The sequence below is a fragment of the Tachypleus tridentatus genome, chromosome 10 (genome assembly GCF_004210375.1).
Source record: "Tachypleus tridentatus isolate NWPU-2018 chromosome 10, ASM421037v1, whole genome shotgun sequence".
Classification (NCBI taxonomy): domain Eukaryota; kingdom Metazoa; phylum Arthropoda; class Merostomata; order Xiphosura; family Limulidae; genus Tachypleus; species Tachypleus tridentatus.
This window is the reverse complement of record NC_134834.1, coordinates 77675816-77702999: the sequence shown is the minus strand read 5'-3', so window position 1 is coordinate 77702999 and position 27184 is coordinate 77675816. Positions and strand designations below refer to the sequence as shown.

At 33.7% G+C, this 27184-nt stretch overlaps 1 protein-coding gene across 2 annotated transcripts in view; it reads right to left on the bottom strand.

The window, feature by feature from the left end:
• Positions 1-19749: 19749 nt before the first annotated feature.
• LOC143229640 (putative methylmalonate-semialdehyde/malonate-semialdehyde dehydrogenase [acylating], mitochondrial) overlaps positions 19750-27184 on the bottom strand; it is a 32151-nt gene continuing 24716 nt past the window's right edge. For both annotated transcript variants that reach the window (XM_076462246.1, XM_076462247.1), the window contains exons 10-15: positions 26601-26660; positions 25359-25488; positions 23345-23526; positions 22080-22259; positions 21414-21512; positions 19750-20349 (exon numbers count right to left, since the gene is read on the bottom strand). In XM_076462246.1, the coding sequence (XP_076318361.1) occupies positions 20248-20349; positions 21414-21512; positions 22080-22259; positions 23345-23526; positions 25359-25488; positions 26601-26660 (753 nt within the window). In that variant the 3' untranslated portion in view covers positions 19750-20247. The remainder of the gene's footprint in view (positions 20350-21413; positions 21513-22079; positions 22260-23344; positions 23527-25358; positions 25489-26600; positions 26661-27184) is intronic.

Sequence of the window (27184 nt, the reverse complement as noted above, 5' to 3'; positions counted from 1 at the left end):
TAAGATATAGCTGTTGATGTTCACTAACTGTCTTCCCTATTAATCTTACCGGTTCAGAATAAGATATAGCTGTTGATGTTGACTAGCTGTTTTCCCTATTAAACTTACCGGTTCAGAATAAGATATAGCTAGTGATGTTCACTAGCTGCCCTCCTTATTAATCTTACCGGTTCAGAATAAGATATAGCTGTTGATGTTGACTAGCTGTCTTCCCTATTAATCTTACCGGTTCAGAATAAGATATAGCTAGTGATGTTGACTAGCTGTCTTCCCTATTAATCTTACCGGTTCAGAATAAGATATAGCTAGTGATGTTGACTAGCTGTCTTCCCTATTAATCTTACCGGTTCAGAATAAGATATAGCTAGTGATGTTGACTAGCTGTCTTCCCTATTAATCTTACCGGTTCAGAATAAGATATAGCTAGTGATGTTGACTAGCTGTCTTCCCTATTAATCTTACCGATTCAGAATAAGATATAGCTAGTGATATTGACTAGCTGTCTTCCCTATTAATCTTACCGGTTCAGAATAAGATATAGCTAGTGATGTTCACTAGCTGTCTTCCCTATTAATCTTACCGGTTAATAATTAATCTTATTAATACTCCCCGTTCACAGCTTTGCAGAAAATTCTGAAAAATAAACAAACAAAAAAGAAATTAAAACTAGCGTTTATAGAGCTAGTTAAGCTATTATCACAAACCAGTACTACGAAGGTATAAGTAAAAACATTAACTTCAGTAAGAGAAAGAGTCACAAAATAATTATTGATTAATATCGTTATCTAATATCACTCGTTATTGATATTAAAAGATATTTTTAGAATATCATATGTGCTGTATTTTATTTTTGAAATTAGGTTCTTCTTTGTTTTTTTATTTGATTATTTAAAATAATATTTATTAATCAATATTAATGACATATTGTTTATTAATACTTGTGTAAAGTTCTGGCCAGGTACTTTTAATTAACTATATTTTGGTAAGTGTGAATTTTTGTTGTTTTTGTTAAACCCTGATTGTAGCGGCATGTTCATTGTAGTCCGTTAAAGTATTGATTCACTTCTTCTTACTTCAAAGTTTAGTTTATTTCTTTTATCAATTGATATTTTATTAGTGTTAATTTGGTAAACCACAAATGAACAAGTATATTATATTTTTCTTTTATGATTAAGATAAAGTTATTTTGAGTATTATATTGAAAAAACAACAACAGTAAGATAAGCTGTTAATTAAGGATAAACAAATGTGTCGAAATCGCTGAAGCTTCTAACGAGCACATTAGACTGTTCAAGTGTATTATAACATTGAATTAGATATCTAATTGTATATTGTGTGTGTGTTTTCTTATAGGAAAGGCACATTCAGCCATCTGCTGCGCCCATCGCGGGGAATCGAACCCCTGATTTTAGCAATGTAACTCCATAGACTTACCGTCCTAGCGGACGGCGACTTTATGTTCTTCTAGTATGCTATAACATTAAGTTACGGATCTCACTTTATAATGTTCTCGTGTCATAACACTGAGTTAGGAATCTGACTTTATACTGTTCTAGTGTATTATATACCATTGAGTTAGGTATCTAATTTTATACTGTGTGTGTGTTTTCTTATAGGAAAGGCACATCGACCCATCTGCTGCCCCCATCACGGGTAATCGAACCCCTGATTTTAGCACTGTAACTCCATAGACTTACCGCTGTCCTAGCGGACGGCGACTTTATGCTCTTCTAGTATATTATAACATAAAGATGTTAACATGTTAGAACCAAGGAAGGAATAATTTATACACAGGGGGATCCAGATTGATTGTGTTTTTAGATACTTGGGGGCCATTGTTTTTTTATTCTATTCATTTTTTTACCTGACTTGTTTTAGCTTGTTTTTGTTTTACTTCTTTTTGCCTTTTTTAACGGTTGTCTAGCGCAGATAGACTGGTTGCTTTGCGCCATAAAACCCCAAACAACCAACCAACAATTACAGAGTGCGCGTTATTTAATAAAAATTAAAAAATCTAGTATTTCGTATCAACCTAAATATATGCATATATAAGCTATTATCTTTATCAAATCTTGGTGAATCAATCAGTACTTAAAAATTCGAGTTTTTATTTCGACTTAGAAAAGTCGACATTGCAACAGTTCATTTTTAATTCTAAACTTGCTGGACTACGAAAAAATTCTAATGACACTGAGTTAATTAATTACAAATTTGTGCATTTCTGTTTCCCAGTTCTACAAACCTTCCCTCGAGGTAAATTCTTGTACTTTTTATTTACCTTCTATGGGATCTGAACATCCATTCACGTATTTGCCATGTGTTGTGACTGGTGATTGAGGGGTCCAACTCCAGCACGCTACTTTGGCTTTGAATTACAGTAGATAGGCGGTCTTTGGATGGCTTCTCTACGATCAATCAGCTGGCCCTGTTGGGTTAGGGTAAACTGAGTACAAGTGTTGAACGTTCTCCACCTATGTGCAGTTTTCCTGTTTGACCCTGTAGTGCATCCCCTCATAGGGCTTCATGGTAGATGGGGTCAGTGGGCATTGAATCTTTCTTCTTTCGTCATTGATCCCCCAAATATAAATTAAACTAAGACAATAAAGACCTCATTGTTAAACACGTTTTGAACAATAATCTTCACCTTCTTCAACACCTGCATCTTATTGTTTCATACTACATTCTTTGTAAGACAAATCTTTAGGGAAAATGTCTCCCATTTTTATTCGGAAAGGATTAGAGGTAATTGCTGGTTCTCCAAAATCAGTCAAGAAGCTACATTCTGGGGAATCTTGGTGAAAACATCGACCCCAAAACACAGTGAACTCCTCTTTAATTCGAAAACTATTGGGAATATACCTCTGAGGTTACTCCCCATACTAATTTGAATTCATCATGAGGAGTTATTGATGATAAGGATTTGAAGTTTAACCCCGAGACAAAAATTCTCGCTGGCTTCTCCACCAAAGGAGTTTTTACAATGAGGATTATCTCAACATTTTGAGGTACGGCCATATATTTGCAACTCTCTGGTGTTTCTAATGTCAATGGTTCGGTCACTCTACATCGACGACTTTCACATCTCGTGTCAGTCATCATGCATGAGCTTTATTAAGCAGCAGCTTGAAACTGCCATTAATCATTTGTGGACTGCAGAGAACGGTTTTAACATTTCATTAATTAAAACCATTTGCATGCACTTTTTCCACCAACGGGATATTCACTCCGATCCCGAGCTCTTTCTTGGGGCTTATTTCTATCCATAAGCTGATCTTCATTCTACATACTAAGAGTCATGTGTATAAGGGCACTGAAAATACTCCATTTTCTCTATTCCATTTATTGGGAAGTGGATCGATGTTCTATTCTCATGATATATTATGCACTCATTCAATTCAAACTGGGGTATGATCTAACATTCTAACTGGTTTATGATATAATGTTTATGCTAGGACCTTGGCTTTGAAGATGTTGGAAGTCGCTCACAATCTGTAGTATCAGCTCTATGTAGGGACTTACTTCACTTCTTCAGTCCAGATACTGTACATCGAATCCCAACAACATCCTCTCCATTACTTACAACATTCTTTGCAGTATGCTACAAAACTACAATCCTTGCCATAGTACCTCACCTGGGGTTGTGTTTTCCTTCCTTAATGGGTCATGCTTTTTCAGAATAGACAGTCTGCCATTGTTCCTTTTGGTCTTCGTATCCAGGCAAAGCTGGCTGAAATGAATTTTACCTAGAATGACGTTACTGTATCCACTAGTCAGCCCATCCAACGGTGGCTTATTACCATCTCCGTATGTGACCTTTCTTTGAGTCATTTGAGAAAGGCGAATATTCCCTATTGGAAGTATAGTCCGCTATTTTCCGTTTCTAACCAATTATTTTCGATACCAGGCCACGGTGGTATTTGCGTGAACGAGTTCGCTGGCACCACAGCTAAGTCCGTGTGCTCTAGTGTTAACTATGGTCCTGTATTGAAGGTTCAACTCCGAACCAGTTGGTATTCGATTTTCAGTGAGCAACGTGATAACAAACTTTTTCAGATCAAACCCTCTGTTGCTCTTTGGCCATCTTATTTCCATAAGGATCAGAAAGAGAAAGTTGTCCTGGCGAGGCTACATATTGGTCACAGTTTTTAGCTCATCGTTTTCTTTTATCTGAGACTGGTGCACCAGTTTGTGGCCTTTTGTAATACTAAGGCCACAACAGCTCACGATTTACAGTCATGCCGCGGTTACGACCGTGAGTGACGACACCATTTTAGATTTTTTTTCAGGGGTTTAACTCTGATGCTGGATAGTGTCATTGGCGATGGTGACACTGTCCACTTTACTTGGGTTTTTTAATTTTTAAGGGCCATTGACATTTATAATTCTTTATACTTTTTTACTCAAAATTTGTTCTTTGTTTTGTTTTAATGTGAATTCTCTCGGTGCAAATTTATGTACATAGTGAGAGGATCATCCAGAAAAGGTTTTGCACTTTTCAGTTTACCTCCTCTTGTATCTGAACATCCACTCACGTGTTTGCCGTGCGTGGCGACCCTTGGAGGGGAAGAAAGAATCCTCGTGGTTCAGGTGTCCAACTTAACACACCACTTTGACCATGAATTCCTATAGACAGGAGGCTGGTGCACTTGGGCTAAGGTCAACTGCGTACCAGTGTTGGATGTTCTTAACGAGTGTTGTGGACATTGTGTCTGATGCTGGTGTTGAGGTATAGTACTAATAAAACTCTGGCGTTGTTGCAATGTCTAGTACGTCCACTAGTAGGGCTCCATGGTGGGTGGGGACAATGGACATTTAAATATACTTCCTTTACTATGAATACCCTATAAAAATAAATATAAAAATATTGATAAAACAGATTATTGGAAAATGACCACTCATGGAAGACTTTCTTGTACAGTCATCGTCACAGTCAGATTCTGTACCTCGATTTTTAATTGTGCATTACTTCCTCATCAGAGAAATCCTCATGGCAAATATCTCCCTTTTTTATTCAAAAGAAATTAGAGGGGCTTGCTGGCTCCCTCGAGTCAGTAAGGAAGTTATGATCTGGAGACATTTTGTTGGAAACATCTTTATCACAACATACAAAACTTTTCTTAAATCCGAACGTGGCCAGCAGCTTTGAATTCTTCCAAAAGAGTTATAGTTGAGAGATAATTCTAGAACATGCACAAGTCGGAGATTCTTGCTAATTTCTCCAGCCAAGACGTCTATGCAGTGTGCTGAATCTCCACTCGCATAGACGGAATAATGCTACTTACAAATGTAATTATTTTGACGTTCACATCGCTACATCCACCTGCCACTATCAAAACAGGTTAATTAAACTGTAAGGTTAGGACACATATTCGAAACCCTCTCTGATATTTTTATTGCCAGCGGTTTGAACAATCATATACCTCTTGTCGTGGATCTTTAACGTGTGCTCGTTGTGGTGGCAAAGATCACGCCTACGAATGCAAACTGGAATCACTATGTGTCAACTGCAGTGGTTCACACCTCTCCTACTTTCGTTCCTGCCCTATGCGGGTGGAGGGGAAGATGTACAAAGTTTAAAAACTATAAATAATATCACTTATCAAGAGGTTCGGAAGATAATGTCCCCCACTCCATCTTAGACATACACTGCTGCGCTGCTTTCCACTGCTAAGGTGGGAATGCAGGCATATCTCTTCAAACCACCTCACGAGTCTTTTGACCTTCCTGATTAAGAGAGTAGACGAGTCAATGTCTTCTCCTATCTCTGTCCCAACCACACCTTCCAGTTGCTCTCTGCGTCCACTTTCTTTGGCTCCGGGTCCCTCTTCTTCTCCTGCCCGTCCCGATATACAGAACGATTACACCGTGTAACACAAATTTTGTTCCTGAATAGTATGTGTTATTTCTTAATTGCTTATGTTGTAAAAGTACATAAAATGGCCATTATTCCCTTCAAACTTTGCTTTTGTGATCTGGATAATGAAGTTTAGAAATTAACCTATTTTCTATGTAAAAACGGGCAAATTTACACATTTTCATTTACATAAGGTCTGAATAAAACAACATATGAATCAAGATCTACATGTATTTATGCTAAAGTTATACAGAAATGTTTAGAAGTGAGTAGTTTTTCGAGATTTGCGACTGTAATGTAAATCACTTTCATGTATCAGCCCTCAAATATAGTCTCCCATCATGTTTTCGTCATACGTTTCCAGGTCATAAAAGCAAAGTTTGAAGATAAAAAAACAGGTCTTTTTAATTTACTTCAGGCATAACCAATTGGGAAATAACACTTTCTGTCCAGGAACAAGAAAAAGTAAAAATTTTGATACACATTTTTATTTATTCACCCTCTCAGTCGCTGGAACCTTCTTCCAATGACAGAGACCTGCCCATTCGACCAAGGACAGGATTCATGGAGGTCGACAGATATATCAGTGTTGAATAACTTTGTACAAGTGCCTCGTATTTGGACCAAATTTGTCATCTAATTATGTTTTAAAAGATATATCAGTGTACCAAATTACCTTGCATTTGGACCAAATATGCTACCTAATTGTAGGTTGTAAGATATATCAGTGTACAAAGTTTGTGAAAAACAAACAACAAATCAATTGAACTTAAATCCGTATATTTCTATCAAATAGAATTTATGTACTTTCGATGAAAAGGAGAAAAAAAAAAAAAGGAACCAAAATTCGAGATTTTATATCTCGTGTATTTTTTAGCGAATTGCCCTGAAAGTTGATATGTAAAGTAAGTGTTCAATGGAGCATCTCCACTAAAAATATATATTAGTTTGGTTTACCACAGTTTGAGCTATATAAAATGGAAAATTGTTAAACTATCACACCCGTTAATGTCATACACTGTGTGCTGGAAGTTTGTTTGGGTCAGATAATCCAGGACCGTGTGTTTTCATATATATGTATATATATATGTATGTGTATTCAATTTGTAAAATATTCCTTTTAAAGATAAACAGTTTTCGACCGAGTTTTTTGTACGTGTTTTAGTAAAACAACAACAACAAACAAACGAAAAATTCCTGGGGTGTTTAGTTTAGGGATATTTATATCCCTCTTCGCCTCGCTCGCGATATAATTTTGATGTGTGCATTGAAAATTTGGATTAAATTCTCCTAGTTTTTGTTTCGTATGAGATGATCGTGAAGATTGACATAGTGAAGGTAGTTTCAGAGAAAAGCAACAGAAAAAGTCCGGTCGATTCAAGGTGTTGGAGAGAAGACAGTCCAGGCTGGACTGAAGAAGAACAAAAAGAAGCAAGTCAAACGTCTCATGATCAGGGCCACGGGGTGGCTGGGAGCTGTAAATCGAAATGCCTCAGAGTTTGCTGTGGAGGAAAACGGGAGTACTTCGAGAAAACCCAATTTTACAAGACAGGCGCCGAGTATTCTACCTGTCCTGTGCCCAGTGGTGGAATATAAAAAAACAAATAATGAGTAGTAAATTAATCAATATATTGTGTTCAATGTTACTTTATGATGTCTTGGAGGCCGGATATGCGTTGTGGGGATATTATTTTGTGTGGGGGCGCTTGTCATGGTATGTAATTTGGCAGTTAAGGAGTTACGCGTGTCTGCGTTTTCATAGTATTTGTAGACTAGTGTTTTAAGGCGATCTGTGAGAAGAAGTATATTACAAATTTCGTACATGTATTCGATAGGAGTGTATTTGGGTACTGTAAGTGCTATTCTTAGGACTTTGTTCTGTTGGTTTGTTTGTTTGTTTTGAATTTCGCGCAAAGCTACTCGAGGGCTATCTGCGCTAGCCGTTCCTAAATTATCACTGTAAGACTAGAGGGAAGGCAGCTAGTCGTCACCACCCACCGCCAACTCTTAGGCTACTCTTTTACCAACGAATAGTGGGATTAAGCATCACATTATAACGCCCCTACGGCTGAAATGGCGAGCATATTTGGTGCGACCGGGATTCGAACCCGCGACTCTCAGATTACGAGTCGAACGCCTGAACACGCTTGGCCATGCCGGACCTTGTTCTGTTGGAGTTGAAGTGATGTGGCTATGGTTTATTGCATGTTGTATGTGGTTTGAGCGCCGTACTCAATTAGTGTTTTAGTCTCGAAGGTGTAATGACTACATGTAACAATTTCTAAAAACATATTAAAATCTCAAGGTGAATATTTCACGGTATCGCCTGACTTTTGTAGTAAAAACTAAAGTTAAATCATCTGTTTTAATACAAAGCTACACGACGGGTTATCTCAGCTATGTTCACTGCAGGGGAATGAATTCCAGATTTCAGTTTGTAAGTTCGCAAACGTACTCTTGTAATTTATTAAATACGTAGAAGGAATTTGGAATAAATACTTTTTAAAACGTATGCTACACGTGATTTCATATTTCATATGCAAGGTTGCTGTTCCATTATAGTCCTAACATTTTATCGTTTCATATGTTAAGTATTGCTTTACATTTCAGAATAGACTCGATTTCATTACAAAACACGTGGGTTAAGGGTAAGAAATAGTTAGAAGATAAATGCAAGTGAAAGTGAGTTGATTGCTTAAATTATTTTTAAGTTGGATATTCAGTGTTTCATTTACATGTGAGTGGTTCAGGTTATCGCGAGAACTTGGGGATCTATATTGGTTACTGTTCTTTATAAAACTAGTATACAAACTTGTGGGTAAACATGACCCGTTGTAGAATTCTGAATAACAATCATATTTTACTTTGTGCTTTATATAGTTTCAAGAGACAAGCCCGAGTTAACACATTTTGATACGTTTTTTATCTCCAGAAAATGACGAATAAAACTCTGGTAAATAATAGTGGTTTGTTTATAGTATGGAGGAGGACATTTATAGGAGAGACGCGTGTCTACACAATGAACATTACACCTACATTACAGTTTTATATATATAGGAAAAAATTAAGCAGTATTCACTTGCCTAAAATTTGGAATAATTAATAAATCTGGAAATATCATACTCTATCAAACAAATATCATACAAATATCATACTCTATCAAACAAATATCACATTCTATCAAACAAATATCATACTCTGTCACACAAATATCATACTATATCACACAAATATCATACTCTATCACACAAATATCACATTCTATCATACAAATATCATACTCTTTCACACAAATATCATACTCTTTCACACAAATATCATACTCTTTCACACAAATATCATACTCTGTCACACAAATATCATACTCTATCAAACAAATATCATACTATATCACACAAATATCATACTCTATCATACAAATATCATACTCTTTCACACAAATATCATACTCTTTCACACAAATATCATACTCTGTCACACAAATATCATACTCTATCAAACAAATATCATACTATATCACACAAATATCACATTCTATCATACAAATATCATACTCTATCATACAAATATCATACTCTATCACACAAATATCATACTCTATCACACAAATATCACATTCTATCAAACAAATATCTTACTCTATCATACAAATATCATACTCTGTCACACAAATATCACATTCTATCAAACAAATATCATACTCTATCATACAAATATCATACTATATCACACAAATATCATACTCTATCATACAAATATCATACTCTGTCACACAAATATCACATTCTATCAAACAAATATCATACTCTATCATACAAATATCATACTCTGTTTGTTAAATTATTTGAAGAGCTTAACATATTAATAGTATTTTACTGCAATTGAATATTTATATTTATGTCATACATATGTACACGAGAAACCTTGTTGATACAATGGGCTACCTGTATTCTACCCACCGTGAGTATCGCAAACCGAATTTTAATGTATATGCCCTCAGACTTACAGTTGTTGTTGTTTCGAATTAAGCACAAAGCTACACAATGGACTACCTGTGCTCTGCCCATCTCAGGTATCGAAACCCGGTTTTTAGCGGACAAGTCCGCAGACATACTGCTGAGCCGCTGGGGGAAGGGGCAGACTTACAGAGAGAGAGAGCAATAAGGTGAGGCCTCTATTAGGTAAGCATAGTAATGTCTTAGAGAAACCTAATATACCAGGTATCAGTAACATTTTCTTAAGTCTTTAGAACAGCAAAGAACTTAGTTACCCTGAATTTAATGTTACATGCGTATATACTCTGTGAATTATCAGTTTTAGCCCTTTAGAAGAGAAATAATTATCACAACATAAACAATCTAACACTATTTTCTACATCACTTCCCCCACCCACACCCCAGAAACTCAGTCTGATAATTTATAACGCAAAAAATCTAGGTACGATACATGCAGATAGCACGTTTATCTTTGTGTTTAACAACAAACAAACAGAAGCCTTTTTTACATATAACACCCGCACCCTTTCCAGGTATTTAATGTGTTAGACTGATTCAGGAAGGTTTAATATAATCTGTACTGTAATTGAAAAGTGCTACTTATAGAATACTAACTACTGAGTCACACTAATTGTGAAAAAAAACACGACAGCTGGGAACCGTAGCGGATTAATTCCATATTCTCAAGTCTCGGAACGAGCACACGTACATACAGGAATAGGCGGGTAAAGCTCTGTTAATGAAAACTACTGAGTAATTTAGAATGCGAACAAAGCGTACAAATCAGCTACACGTTGTGTAGTTGTGTGCCGGTAGTTACAAGTCAAAACCACCTCTAGTTCTTGAAAATTACAGAATATTGAACATACATAAACATAAATTTTATCATCACAGTTTAGGCTTGTATTTTAACTAATGTGTTGTAGTTTATAGTGTGGCCCATCAGGGCCAGGTTGTTAAGGCACTTGACCCGTGACCCGCTGGACCGTCACGGCTAAAAGGACGAGCGTTATAATGTGACGGTCAATCTCACAATTCGTTCGTAAAGAGTAGCCCAAGAGTTGGCAGTGGATGATGATGACTAGCTGCCTTCACTCTAGTCTTACACTGCTAAATTAGGGATGGCTAGCGCAGATAGTCCTCATATAGCTTTGCGCGAAATTAAAAAACAAACAAACAAACTGTAGAGTCTGAATGATTATAACTTACACATGTTCCACAAGGTGTAAAATAAAGGATAAACCTATATGTAAAAACTGCTAGTTTGGATTGAGAAAATTTTTTACGTAGAGGAATGAACAACGTTTCGACCTTCATCGGTCATCGTCAGGTTCACAAAGAAAGAGACAGGTAACTGACCGGAAGCTGACCACATGTTTGAAAGGGGTTGTATAACCGAAAAATCACCCGTACTGGACTATACATTTCTTGGGACTCAGCACATCAAACAAAACAAAAACTCAACATACTAAGAAACCAAATAAACACAACCATAAAACAATGCTCACCAGATAAAATTAACGACGAATTAGACAAAATAAAACAATACTTCATCAACATCAATAAGTTTCCTCCACAAACCATAGAAAACATTATACACACACACACCTAGACATAAAGCAAAATCAACCAACAAAAGTAAATATATCTCACGAATAAAAAAATCACGAAACCATATACTGCTGCATACCATATATTCCCGATATCAGCAGAAAAATAACCAACATTTGGCAAAAACTAGTAACAAAATATGACATTCCAGTTAATACCAAATTTATTCAAAAACCAGGCACAAAACTGAGGTCTATACTATGTAAAAAACTACACTGACAAACATTATTTATAAAATACAATGTGATAATTGCCACGACTTCTATATTGAGAGACAAGTAGAAAATGGAAACCAGATTTAAGAAACATAAAAGTCACCTTCATACGTTTTCGAACACTGCAAGTCAAATAAATACAACATAACCATAGAAAACACTCAAATACTAAATAAAGAAACAAACATAAACAAACGCAAAATTAAAGAAGCCTTACTTATACAACAACTTAAACCCAAAATAAATCAATACAAAGGAACACCTTTATATCTATATTAAAAATAATATAATAAATAATAATAACAAAATAAATAATATAAAATTATATATTCAAACATCTAAGCCCGCCCTCTACATTCCGACACTCAGTTACACAACCCCTTCCAAACATGTGGTCAGCTTCCGGTCAGTTACCTGTCTCTTTCTTTGTGAACCTGACGATGACCGATGAAGGTCGAAACGTTGTTCACTCCTCTACGTAAAAAATTTTCTCAACCCAAACTAGCCGTTTTAACATATATACTTATTCTAATTTAATTATATCATTAGGGTGAATTATTTGAAATTAGATTTATATTTGTTAATGTTCAAAAGCGAAGAGGTGTAAATGCACAACATACATGACTAGTTACTAGAAAACTCTGTGCGTATGTCGCAAATTATTTATTATTTACTCAAAGGTTCAGGGCAGTAATTTTTTACTCGAAAATGTAATGTAATGTATATGCTAGAGATGAATAAAGCGTATCGTGATAACTAAATATTAAAGTAATATTTAGAGTTTATAGGTAAAGTTATATATATACAGTGGAGCGCCATTAAGTCGCGGACCAGTAAACCACGAAATCGCTTAAGCCGCTGTAGCAAGTCTTGTGAGCGAGGATTGTCGCGGCTCACCGCTAATTTAAGAACGTGAAAAAACGCGGCTTACGAATTTAATCCTGGTTTTATAACTTCAAGGGGATATTTAAAAAGGTTTGTTTATTTGTTTGTTTTTGGAATTTCGCACAAAGCTACTCGAGGGCTATCTGTGCGAGCCGTTCCTAATTTAGCAGTGTAAGACTAGAGGGAAGGCAGCTAGTCATCACCACTCACCGCCAACTCTTGGGCTACTCTTTTACTAACGAAAAGTGAGATTCACCGTAACATTATAACGCCCCCACGGCTGGGAGGGCGAGCATGTTTGGCGCGACGCGGGCGCGAACCCGTGAATTACGAATCGCGCGCCTTACGCGCTTGGCCATGCCGGGCCATTTAAAAAGGATTTGCTTTAATTTGGGAAATAAATAAAATATATTACAATAGAAATCGACCGTTAATCTACCTTATCCGCTCTCTATGTCAGCTTTATGGAGGCCGCCATTGTTACCGAATCACACCTCTCTATACATTAAAGTTAATCCGCGGTAAATCCTTGAAAAAAGTGATCAGTAATTAAAGTATTATTTTAACTCGATAATCCGATATAATGATCACGCAATGGCCCCGGATGAGGCTCCTCGGCGGAGCTGTTGGCGACTTCGGCTTTTCATTCACAAAGATTTAAGCCGCGGATCACTTAAGCCGCAGTTAAGCAGGTTGACCCCCCAAATACCGCAGCTTAACGGCGCTCCACTTTATATATAAGACATCTGTACAGCTACTCTTGTAGTTAGTATTATTAGGCTATGTGCATCATGTCTGGTTTTAGTGAGTTTTTACATATATATATATACACATATAGGTATGTGTGTGTTTCTGTGGTTTATTGGTTGGCGTCTTTTGGCATAAACAGCAAGGCTATCGGCACAAGACAACCGATATAAAACCAAAAGTAAAATACTATAACGTGCAAAAAAAAAAGTTAAAATCTAAACAATGCTTAAAAAATCAGGAAAAAACTAAATAGAAGTAAAAAAAACAAATGGCCCGCAAAAAAACCCAAAAACATAATCAAATGATATATATATATATATATATATATCCAGTTATTAAAAATCTTGCTTTAAAAAGTTCTGAAATATGTGATATTAATAATGTTTTCATTTATACCAAAACGGTTTAACTAAAACATTAACAAACAACTATAATAACCTATGAGTTTGATTCTATAAAGTGGAATTTATAAGTTTATACTACATTAAATTATGTTTCGAATTTCACGCAAAGTGTTTGGTGTGAGTGGGATTCGAACTCGCAATCATCAGATCACGAGTCGATTGCCTTAACCACCTGGCCATACCGAACCCAGACTTTACACTTAGGTCTGTTTCAAGACTGAACAACTATGCACAAGTATGTATTTGTGTAAAACACCTAATTTGATAAGTAATGCATAGAAACACCCAATGAAGATTTTTTAACATTAGTTTAAAAACTACTTATTATATTGTTTGTTTGTTTTTTGAATTTCGCGCAAAGCTACTCGAGGGCTATCTGTGCTATCCGTCCCTAATTTAGCAATGTAAGACTAGAGGGAAGGCAGCTAGACATCACCACCCACCGCCAACTCTTGGGCTATTCTTTTAACAACAAATAGTGGGATTGACCGCAACATTATAAAGCCCCCACGGTTGAAAGGGCAGGCGTGTTTGCTGCAACCGGGATTTGAACCCGCGACCCTCGTATCATTATATATATATAGTTTGTACCGAATTATAATATAACATAATTTTGGTGTCTCAAACTTTGGTTAAAATCTACAAGTCCAGTCATCCTTCATCTGACATGCGCGCAGCGTATTTTCCATCGCAGAAGATTTCGTCACAAGATTGTCATCTATAGTCTATCTGGTGCACGAGTACGATAGTTCCCCAATGATCCAATAGCAATTAACTCCATATATGTTCAATTCAATGATTGACTACTCACTGTACGTTAGTTTAAACTAAATACCATGAACGCTTATTTTGTTCCCCAATTGCAGAAACTGCAACAGATGAACCGATATATTGTGCAAGCACCTTATGTGAACGTGACTTGTATTTTATTGGCGAAGAACTTTCTTCACTTTATTGCATACTGTTATTCTAGGTGCGTGAATGGCTTGTGCCACTGACTTTTGTCTTCGTGGATTTTCATCTATTACAAGATACCACACTTTGCTGACAACATTTAGGTAATGACTTGTTGTAAGTCTCTTTCTGGATGGTCTTAGTACTCCAAGTTGATCCAATTTCAAGGAATATGACCACCTTGAAAACTCTATATCCCCAACTTGACCACATTTTTATGATTTATGTACATGAATATGTTACATCAGGAAAGGCTGTTGTTATCTTTCCCCTCGACGTTATATTGTCTATGTTTGATGACATACTTATTCAAAACTGTTTTACTATAATATATGCAATCCTCTCTACATGCACGTCAACCTCTATTTTATCAAAACTGTTCTTTCATATGACTCCTAATACATGTCATTTGGTTCTTATTATGACAAACTAATCCTTTCCGCGTAACAGAAATATCATACAGGCAAAGATTTTGTGATAACGCTTTTCCGGCGGTTTGTTGGACGTAATAGTAAAACGTCCTGTAGCACAGATAGTATTTTTATTTGTTTCCGGAACAAAAAGAAGAGACAATATTGATTAAATAGGGGACATTACGGAAGGGGTGAACAGGCTTTAAATTATATGCTATATTTAATATTGCATAAATTATCTAACAAACACACTAGTTTAATCAAAATAGCAACTTACTTCTACTTTAATGAATTGTGTCCAATTTAATGAAATAAACACCATCGTACACCCTAAAGAAAAAAACCCACAAAAACGAGCTTTGGACATGATACTTTGAAATGTTATAAAGTTACTACATTACAATTTGAAGCCTCGAATAAAAGTCAAACTTTGAAGTTTATGCCTTTTTTTCATATTGTGATGCCCCCAGTAGCATAACAGTATATCTGCGAAACTGGGTTTCGACACCCGTGCTAGGCACAGCACAGATAGCACTTTACATGGCTTTGTGCTCGATACCAAAAAACAACATATTTTGTTTCTGGTGAATGTTTACCTTGTTAAAATATATGTTTATTGCTTATTACCATGATTATTACCTGAATTTGTGTTAATAACAGGAGGTGAATAACTGACTGAAAAGTAATGTCAAATAATTCGATTCTCTATTCAGAACACTGCATTATCATATAACAATAAAGACCAAAGACGTGTCAGATTCTGTGGTACTACAGTAGGGATTATTGTGTCATGAAAATTCCATAACAATAACAATAAAAGTCATCGGACAAAGAAAATCAATCTACTAACTGGAACACTGAACTATATATAGATATATTAACGTTCTATTCTACTTTGTACCACTTCTAGTTTTAACTCTTATAGCTCTGACGGTGGCAACCCTCTCTTGTTATCTTCAGACACATCTTTGTCTACATCCGTTCAGTTGTCACAAGACTACTTGTCTGACGAGCAACTAGACAACATTACGCAGACACTCGTGTGTGCTGAAATAAGTTGACCTCGTTACACGTCATGATCAGGTAATATAAACCTTCAGACTTCATGGAGTATTTGTTGCCAAAGGGTCATCATGTGTGATTCTGTTCTCCCTCCCACCACTTTATGGCTTTTGTGCTCGTTCGTCCAGCGATCCCATGGGACGTTAACGTTCAATTACGTCGTCTCTAATGTGGAAGTTCAGTAAAATGAAAACTTATGTCAGTCATAACGTCAACATCTTTAAGTGTAAGATACAGTTCGATAACATAATATTTATCATCTAATGACAGTTGTTACTTTATATCCACGAGGAGTAATGGAGGGATTCTTGAACACTTTGTCTACATAATGACGTGATAGTGACAGTACAAACACAAACCAGCACAACGACCATATATATATATATATATATATATATAATTTGATTTTCTGTGTTCTGCAGATGTCATTAGAAACAAGTGGGAATAATCACTAGCCATGGAACTTGAAAATCTTTTAGGTTTGGTTTGCTTTGAATTTCGCGCAAAGCTACACGAGGGCTATCTGCACTAGTCGTCCCAAATTCAGCAATGTAAGACTAAAGGGAAGGCAGCTAGTCATTACCACCCACCGCCAACTCTTTTACCAACAAATAGTGGGATTTACCATCACATTATAAAGCCCCCACGGCTGAAAGGGCGATTATGTTTGGCGTGACGGGGATTCGAACCCGCGATCGTCAGATAACGAGTGGAGTTTATTAAACACCTGTTCAAATCATTTAGGGATAATTAGAGTAAATTCGTCAAAGAGACATTCGCCGCACTTTTATTAGTTATATATTTGTACCCAGCAGTACTGAGCGAGCGACTTGCGTTTATCATATTCTATTATTCTTCAGGATCTTTACCATCAAACTGAAATTATTTTAGGGAGAATAAGTGAACTTAAGAGACCTTGGGCGGGGTCAAGTACATCAATCAAGAGTTTGACCTCCCGACCACAAACCTGTAATTAGAATCTTATACGGTCAAGAAATGACAGAGCTATGTTATAAAAGTTTATACTTAAAGGGGGGAATAAAAAAAACTTGGGTCCTTTCTTTGAGCAGAAGCTAAATGTGACGCTTGTATGGTCAACAATTTAACTAAAACGTCGACGTGTATTGGATTTCTTTTGTTTGTGAGTTTCAAGTCAGATACTTGATATTACGGAGTGAAAAATTATACAAAAACAAAAATGTTACCAACCCACACCCATTTTTCCAGTATCAAATTTTAATATATTTGTTATTTACGCGACATTCTTAATGTTGCAAAATGCAGTGCAGAGCTTACATTTCTGCACAGTATAATCTGAGTTTTTTGTACGATTTTTAAGATAATCACTTTTGCGTTGGGTTGAATACTAAAGGGAAAACATGTATTGTTGAATGGGAGGGTATATCACCATTCTACAAAGACTTTGCTTAGGAATAAGTTGATATCAAGTCTTGTTCTACTTTTTTTTTTCTTTTACATTAGGTTGATTAACTGAGTACTTTTATCCATTAGATAAAAGGCCAACATCAGAATGTACGTTTTCTATCACCCCTAATATTCTGTTGTTAATAAACTTAAAAATATTGTTTTATTAGCCACATGGCTATAATGTATGTCGTTGTAAGATTTATTTACGATATATTTTGTGAGGCTAGTGATTAAAGTGTAAATCTTAAGGATCATATACCCTTTGCGTAGGCACTCAAGAAACTAAACTACGTTTTTATTTCCAGTTGTACTTTGTGTAGGGAGGTAATGATACATTTTGAATAATGTAGTAACTTGTTACTAACCGCAAAGCTTCACTATGTGCTCATTGCGAATGCCTAAGTTCGACTTTTGTTACCGCTGAACCACTGAGAGGTAGGAGCTAGCGTGACGAGTTTTACTTGCTAGCTGTTATGATGAAGATTTGCATTATCTATATCTCAAAATACTGTGAATACAAGTTGTTATACTGTAAGGAACCAGTTATTTGCTAATAAAATATTCCACAGTTTACACATCATTTCATGACCCATTAGCACACAGATGTTCAGGGTATGTTACTAAGTATATGTGTGTTGACAAAGTGTCAAAAATATACTTCGTTCCATGACTTAACAGTGAGTCGCTTATTTACTTGAGCATGTACTTTCCAAATGTCAAACTGAGGTAGTACTCGCCGCCAACTTTTGTCTCATGAATGGTAGGGTTTGAACTTTGCTCTTACAATTCAATGCGTGAAGCATATATTTTACAAAAACCAGTTCTGAATAGTGAACGCATGATTTCACTGTATCAACACGCTATCACAAGGTCACACCTATTTCACAGATAGGTCAAAATAATACGAGTAAAATACATAATGCAGTAATAGTTTTCATAGCATTTATGAGCTATTTTAGGATTAGCTGAATAACCATGGATGACGTTTCTTCAGGTGATTTCAATAAATCTAGTGTATTGTGCAATACTGTCAACATTTTTGTATCATATTTTAATTGTCTATAATCAATTATTCTGTATAGTAATCTTGTATTTTCTGTAAACCTATTAACAAAGTTGTTTGAAATACAAAAACTGATTTTTTTTTTTGTATTTTTGTTACCATAATTATCGAGCTTATCTTGCTCGTGGATGGGAGTGACGATTCTTCTGGTGATCTCTATTTTGTTCAGTTTAAAATTATACGATCTCACTTAAAAATAACACAAGGAACAAAATAAAACTGGAGAAAAATAGTGAAAACTCGACTACAAGCTTCAAGAAATGCTTGGCTGGTATCCAAAGTTCAAAACATTAAAACATGAATAAATTAACCAAACCTTTCTGATAGTAATTTATGATAAAAAATAATTAAGAAATTTTCTTGATTGACATGTTCCCCTAGTTTTAAAATTAGCGAGTTTCAGTATTAATATTAAGAATAATTAATGTTTAATCTTAAGTAATGTATAGAAATTTTGTTCATAATTGACAATTAAAATGTGTGTAGAATGAACTGCACTGTAAGCCCAAAACTAACATCATAGGATCTTGGTGGTAAAACATTAAACAGTTGGAGTCAGTGTCCATTTATCTTTGTTCTCAATAATGCATAAAACATTCCAATAGAAATTTGTAATAGGACTTACAACTAATAATGTTTTCATTTTGAGCAACTTATAACCACTACCAAAACAACAGTGTCTCTTTAAAAAACCAGTCCATTTACACTGGATTTGTTGAAGTTTATTTTATTTTTAATGACCTTGATTCAACTTCATCTTCATTTATAATCCAATGATAAAAATATAATGTAAATATTGTATATATACACATATAAAGCATCATTATGGGTATTACACTTCTAAAGAAGCATCTCACAATATACTCCAGTTTGCATCAAACTATGTTTAGAATAATAACAACTGGTATCATTGCTTTACCCATGACAGTGTGAGGAATGGTGAATCTCATTAACGAGAGGTTGAAAGCTTGGTTTTATTGAATTTTTAAAAATGTTTATAATTCACTTTTCTTCTTAAGCTAAACAAATATGAGTATTGTGAAGTCTTGTGTCTGTTTTGAGAAATTCAAATTATTTTATTGTGTATTACTTTTACATATATATTACATTACATATTGAGCAAATGTGTGTGCTTTTATTGAATCTTGGTACAAACATTACAAAAATTCTTGACAGTAAGAGTATGGAGTACTTTTATATTTACCTGAATGATCTATTTCTTTAATACATTTTTCAAGTTTGAACCAAAATAAAAAGAAAACAATGTTTGTACTTCAATAATAATAATAATAATAATAAAAAAAAAAATTACCATTTCCCAATATTTTAGTTCTACGAAAATTGAAAGAATATAACCTAAAACAAGACACCTTCAACAATTTACTGAAGAGTATTCAGTTTTCACACATTAGAAATATTTCCCAGCTTTCATATATGTTGAATAACTAGTAAAAAAATACACTTCACGTTTTTTTATCCTATAAAATACCCAATGGTGTAATGAAAAGTAAATGAACAATCAACTTAGATTCTATCCTTAACACCAAGATACTCCAACTGTCACAGTTCTCTCTCCTCACTAATCAATATAGTATGATGTTTTTCATCTTCATTTACTTCATTACTGGCATAGTTGTAGCTGCTCGTCCTTCAGAAACATCTTGATCTCGCCATAGCTGAGTTACGGTTTTCACTTGGGTGTAGAAATTTAAGCCCTAGAAATAATCCATTATGACACATTGTTTAAGATATTTTTCAAGGGCAGGTACCAACAATCTTGTATTTTAAACTTAGAAAACCCTTTGCAGAATTTTTAAATTAAAGACAAGGTGAACTGCACTGAAATAACTGTTGATAAAAATTACTTTTAATGTTTCACAAGATGGAAACTCACTCTAATCAAAGTTTTCTAAAAGCAACAAATCTTTTAACAATAAACTCAAAACCGTCCAATGAAAAAAAAAGTCTATTTCACATCTTTCTCCACATTTTGTTTTCAATGAATTACGTTGCACTGCCACAGTGTCCTTCTAAGTAAAAAAAAAATTACAGTGTTGGTGCAAATATGTTTGTTTTAAATATTCCTCAATATTAACAAACCTTTACTTACTCTGAAAAAATAATTTTATTCATCCGTACACATTTAACAGGCATGGCAGATAGGGTACTTCACGGTCATAGCTAGTACTATTGAGTAAAAAAGTAGACCCATTCTTCTGTATAAATAACTTTAATGATCTCCCTTACTGCTAGTAAAACATATTAAATAAAATTATTCAAAATTAAAGAGAACAAAAACTGTGTGGAGCAAAAATTCCTTACAATAGTAAGCTACCAAGTGATAAATGACTTGAATGTTGGAGTGGCTTGTTCAACCCTTCCCCATCATCTAAGCCCCTGGGGCACTGACTAACCTTGCAACCTATAGATTATAAATTAAACCCTATTACTTAAAATATTTGCCTTTTCACTGTGGGGGCAATATATTGTGTTAGACAATCCTACTATTCACTGAAAAAAAAATTCATGAGTCATGTTTACTAGTTGGCTTCTCTCTAGTCTATCATTTTAAAATTAGGCATGGATAGTCCTTAAACAGCTTTGCACAAAATTAAAACAAAAACAAAGTTTTAACTGATGCATTTTAAATAAGAAGATGAACAAAATTCATCATAAAATATTACATAATGAAAAAATTCAAATATTTATTGACTCAGTGGTGTTTCTAGACATAACAATACCAAAAACAACTTTTATATATACAAAAATTATTACTTACTGATTTCCCATAAAAATTGGAATCACCAAGGAAAGACCCTCTGGAGCCAGTAAAAGAAAACATGGGAAGGGGCACTGGGATTGGGACATTTACTCCGACCTAGCAAAAATACAAGAATCTCAAATTTGGAGTTGAGTAAAAAAGTTTCACTATATATAAATAAAGGATTGATAGTACTTAATGTTATATAAATTGTAAATATTCAATAGAAGTAGAGTTCTATCTTTAAATAAATAAATTCTACTGAATATTTACAACTTATATAACATTAAGCACTATCAAAACACCCTGCAATATACAAGTTTTAAACAGTACATACAGTGCTCACATAGTTTTAAAACATGCTAGGCTAACGTCTTTATAAAAAGTGTATTACAATTTAAGACAATCATACAACATTTGCACCTTGTACTTATTTCAATATACTACATATGACATTTACATCAGACAATTCTATTTATTCATTGGGATATCCTCTATAAAGCACAACAGGTTTTAATGAACTTTCTATAATTATGGTTTTAAAGAACTAAATAATCATTGTTATTTTCAGAAACAAATCTAAACATATGGTGGCAACTTGTTTAAGAGTATTGACATTACACAGACTTTTAGATCTGCTTATGATTAAAAACAGGTAGATGCATATAAACAGTTGAAACATACTTGACCAACATCAATATCATGTGTAAACTTTCTTGCTGTGGCTCCATTTGTGGTGAAAATTGCTGTTCCATTTCCATAAGGATTAGAGTTGATCACATCTAGAGCATCTTCCATAGTATCAACACACATGGTGATTAAAACAGGTCCAAATATTTCCTCACTGTAACACTTCATATGTGGCTGAGGGAGAAAAAGTAAAAAAGAACAATAAATATAACTTTTATTTAACAAGTATCATTGTTAATTGTACAATATTTGAAATAAACAAATAATTATAATATATAAAAGTGCAGTTTAGTACTTGCAGTATTCTTCTATTCTATCTGACATTAGTTTAAGAACTTCGGGAAGTACAATGTTAGTTACCTGTTCATATATAATAGTGTTTCTCAACCTGAGTTCACAAGGTGATCCGCAAGTTATGTTCAAAATTTCATAAAAATATTTCAAAAATATGAGTTATAGAATGAAAAAAAATTTTTTATAAAGTTAAATTTGTAGAAACTAAAATGTTTAATTTTGGAATATGGCTTTTCATGTATGCAGTTTTTTTTCAAAATAAAAAACAGTGATAGGTTTAGGAGTCCACATATATTTTTTGAATTAATAACAAAGGCCAAACAGGAAATAAATTAAGTTTACCTTGACTAATAAAGTAACAATTTATCACAATGCACTAATGTGTAGTAGTTTCTTCTCTCTCAGGGAATGCTTTATTATTTATGCAAAAACATTTAAGCGACCCATCTTTTATTTATCCTATGAGTTGTTGATTCCAAAACTAAATTAAAATCTTGAAGATATCAAGTTATGGTTATCTGAAACATTATCTATAAACATATGACAGATGATAGTTAGGTATACTAACCCTGAATTTATATATATGCACAAAGTACAACTTATGATAAACTGTTGGGATTCATAATTATTCCTTATTTGAGAAGAATATTTGAATAATGTTTAAATATTTCTTAATAGTATATAAAAAGTATTTCCCTACTACACATGACAAAGCATTGTACCATTGTATGACAAAAGGGTGTAACTTGTACTTAATCAACAAAAGACCTAAATAATGTCATTTTTGGGACCCTTTTCTTCCATAATAATAATTTGCAACTGAAATGTATACCTATAAAAAAATATTGAGACAATTCATTATATAAGCTTGCCAATTGAACTGTATAATTTTTTCATTGTACCCTTGCATTACTGACAGATCCTATGTACCACTAAATGACAGTTCTTTAAGAACTAATACAAACCTTAACATCAGACAGAACAGTGGGCCCAACAAAATTTCCCTTTTCATAACCTGGAACAATAATATCTCTTCCATCTAATAACAGCTTTGCTCCTTCATCTACACCACTTTGGACAAGGTCACAAATACGTCTTTTTGCCTGAGGAGAAATGACTGGTCCAAGATCGGCATCAGGCATATGACCTACAAATATGTTTCTGAATCCCTCATATTGTTCTTACACAAAACATTACCATAAATTTATAATTATTACTTCCAAAATAAAGAAAGTCATGTTTTATTGCAGCACTGTACATACCTTATAAGCACTAGTTATAAATTCAATAGAGCATTAAAGACAAGTTACATTTAATCTTCTAGTCTCCAATTTTTATTCCCCCACTTCATTTCCATTCTTAAAAATCTTTATTAAAGACACTTTATAAAACACCTGTAAATGAATTCTTAGCATTTGACTTAATAATGTCTAAAGGGGTTATCACCCCAGTTATTTAAACTATTCTTACAATAACCAAAAACACTTAACAGTGTTGTTGTTTTGAATTAAGCATGAAGCTACACAATGGGCTATCTGTGCTCTGCCCACCATGGGTATTGAAACCCAGATTTTAGCATTGTAAGTCTGCAGACAACTTAATAGTGAGGGTACCCAACTTGTGTAACAATGCATTTTAAATTTTTATAAATAAGAAAATAAGGGCAGTATATACTCATTACTGGGTTGAGTTTTAATTTATTTTAATCTAAGTTGGTAATTTTTTTTATTGGAAGATAATATTAATTAGTATTACAAAAACTTGGGTTTATCTTTTAACTGCTTAAGTATTGTTTTAACTACTTGAACAAATAAACACTAGAATGTGTATATAGATAGCAATAACTTCCAATCAGAATATGTCATGTACTTAGAATGAAACCAAAATTCAACCTTTCCATTAGTATAGCTAATCAAATATATTCTTCTTACATCTTTGAATTCATTGTTTCATCAGTTAAATATCCTTGTTGTTATTGATATTTTTAACAATCTAATAATATCTCATGAAGTTTGAACAGTTCAGGAAATCTAGGTTTGTACTAAATCCAAATTTTAGGTTCACAATACAAAACAATTGATAATAAATGAATAACAATAAAAATACATCAAATTGAATGATAGTTATATTCAATATAGTACTATAATTATTAGATATACAATCAAAAAGAGTAACCTTACATTTTATAACAAATGGCTATGAATTAAACAAACTATTTAACCTATAAAAATTTGGTAAAGTATAATTAAATAAAACAAAAAAGAAAACAAAACTGCTATTCCTGCAAAAAATATGTTAAATAAACTACCATGTTTAATATAAAATTGTTTTACAGAGAAAAACTATCTTAAGTATTTAGCATAAAACAGAAATTACACAAAAATAAACTTATTTTTTTGTTTAAGATTTTTTTTTTTTTAAATCTGGATTTGAAAATTAGGCTTTATGAGATAGATAAAGGCTGAGAAAATGTTCAACAGGATGTTGTAGGAAGTATTATGAAACATTCCCTTCTGGTTCAAAGCATTTAGTGGGATACTGATTGTTACAGACAAGAGGATCAAGTGCTAGAGAACAGAAAAAAAAAATTTTATCACTTTAGTAAGGTTGCTTCTACTGCTAAAACATGAAAAGTATATACCTGATGATATACTTGGTTAAAGGTGAATCTCCAACCATAAAATATCAAACTATATGTATGGCATTTTAAGTTCTGCATTTCTCAACATGAACTTGTATTATTTGTACAAGACTTGAAGAATGATACAGGAAACCTAGCCTTGTTTTTCTCCCATTTTGCCTTTACCCAAATTTACTGATGAAGAGTGGGATTCCTGAAACTGGATAATTCAGCAACCAGAATAATAGATTGGGTTCCATATTTACTTTTAATAATAAAGCTGGTACCAACCGTTACTTTTCTTTAAAATTATTGAAACTGTAGTGTACGACAAATTCCAAAGTAAATAAACAGAATACCTGCATTAACTTTAAGAGACTTTGCCTTTTCCACTAAGTCAGAAAGCCACTCTTTAGCTTCTCCAACAAACACAGCAGTGGAAAGGGCCATACATCTCTGTCCTGCTGCCCCAAAAGCAGCTCCAACAAGCTATGAAAACAAATTTCACAGAGGCTTTTTTTGTACAAAAGTATTTGAAAAAAAACATCTCAAATACACACACACACACACACACATGTACTAAGCAGCATTAAAGATGCAACAACTAATAAAATGAGTTGTTTTATACAAAACTTGTGTTCAACCTAGCATATCAAAATTGTTTAACTGTACATACATTGTTGAATTTTTAATGTCTCTCAGTGTATATAAAAGAAGTGTTTATATCAAGCAGAGTATAAAGTGAGGTATCAGTAACACGACATTTTAATGTAGTATCTGAAATTACAGCATCAAAACTTACAACAACATTAGCACTGACAGCCAGTAACTGCAGTGTTATATCTTACTGTTAAATACTGACAATTGGAAGCATATAATAGCATAGTACACTATGGATACTGGCAGTCAACAACTTATAAATGCTGTTCTGTATCTGTACAACACTAAACCTGATAATGAATAAAACAGTGAAACAAGCTTTGACAGCAAATAACAATGGAAAATTCTAATACAGCAGGAATATACCAAGCTATTAAAACAGTGAAATATTATAACAGAACACAGATTACAGCAGTCAATAACACTTATATCACAATTATGCACAAACAGTAATATTTGGTAACAGTGGTACCATGCCTTAACACCATACAATACCAAGCTTGATAATCACTGTATTGTATTGTAATACACATCAATACAAATAATTTAACAGGCTGTCTTTTACACTATAAGTGCCATCTTTTAACCATGTCTTGTACTTCACTAATTAGCAGTTACAAATACATAAATTACTTTGAATTACTCCTGTATTTACTACTTCCATGTATGGGAAAAATAAATGTTTTTATTTCTTAATCATTACTTTAAGCCTGATAAGAAACAAACATAAAAATAAAATAAAGTTATAATTCTCCGGTTATGTTTCACATTATACGTGTATCTTAATAGTTTCAAAGAATATACCTGTAGATTAGTCTAAGCTTTCAACACCAAAGTCACCAATACACAATGGCTACATAAATTATATCAGTCTAATAATCTATATTTTACTTGTGTGATTTCAGCCATAATCCTATATTAAGAAACTGATCTCTACATACCTGGTTTAGTGTATGTTCTTTATTTGCATCGGGCATAATTACACCATGGTTCTTGGCACCCTGAAGCAGAGTGAAAACAAACAAGTCATGTACTGCAATAAAAATCAATCATGACAATTTAAATATTTCACATTAGTTTCAAATGTAACAGCAATTAATTTTTTTTTTTTTTACTTAGTAAATAAATATCAAATTTTAGGAATTTTTCAAAGTGAATGTTGATAACACTGTTATAAGTAGTTTAATTTTAGGGCTTAAGGGCTAATATGAAATCACAAAGAATATACTTTTCCAAAATTTCAAACAATTTTTGATATTTTTGAGATATGCAAGCAAACTTTACTTATACCATTTTTTAAAGAATTAAACAAGTATTAAAGCTACAGAATCATGTTAATGTTATAGTGACACATTTAATCCTATTTTACCCCTTAAAGTTGCTGAAATCTCCCTTATTGTTATTCATCTTTTCCCACTCAATGGAAGATTCATTCTTAACATTCATTAACTTTTTAATTTCTTCTGTTTCTAACACCAGACTTCAAGAATAAAAATGAAAAAATTATGTACACCTATCACATCCT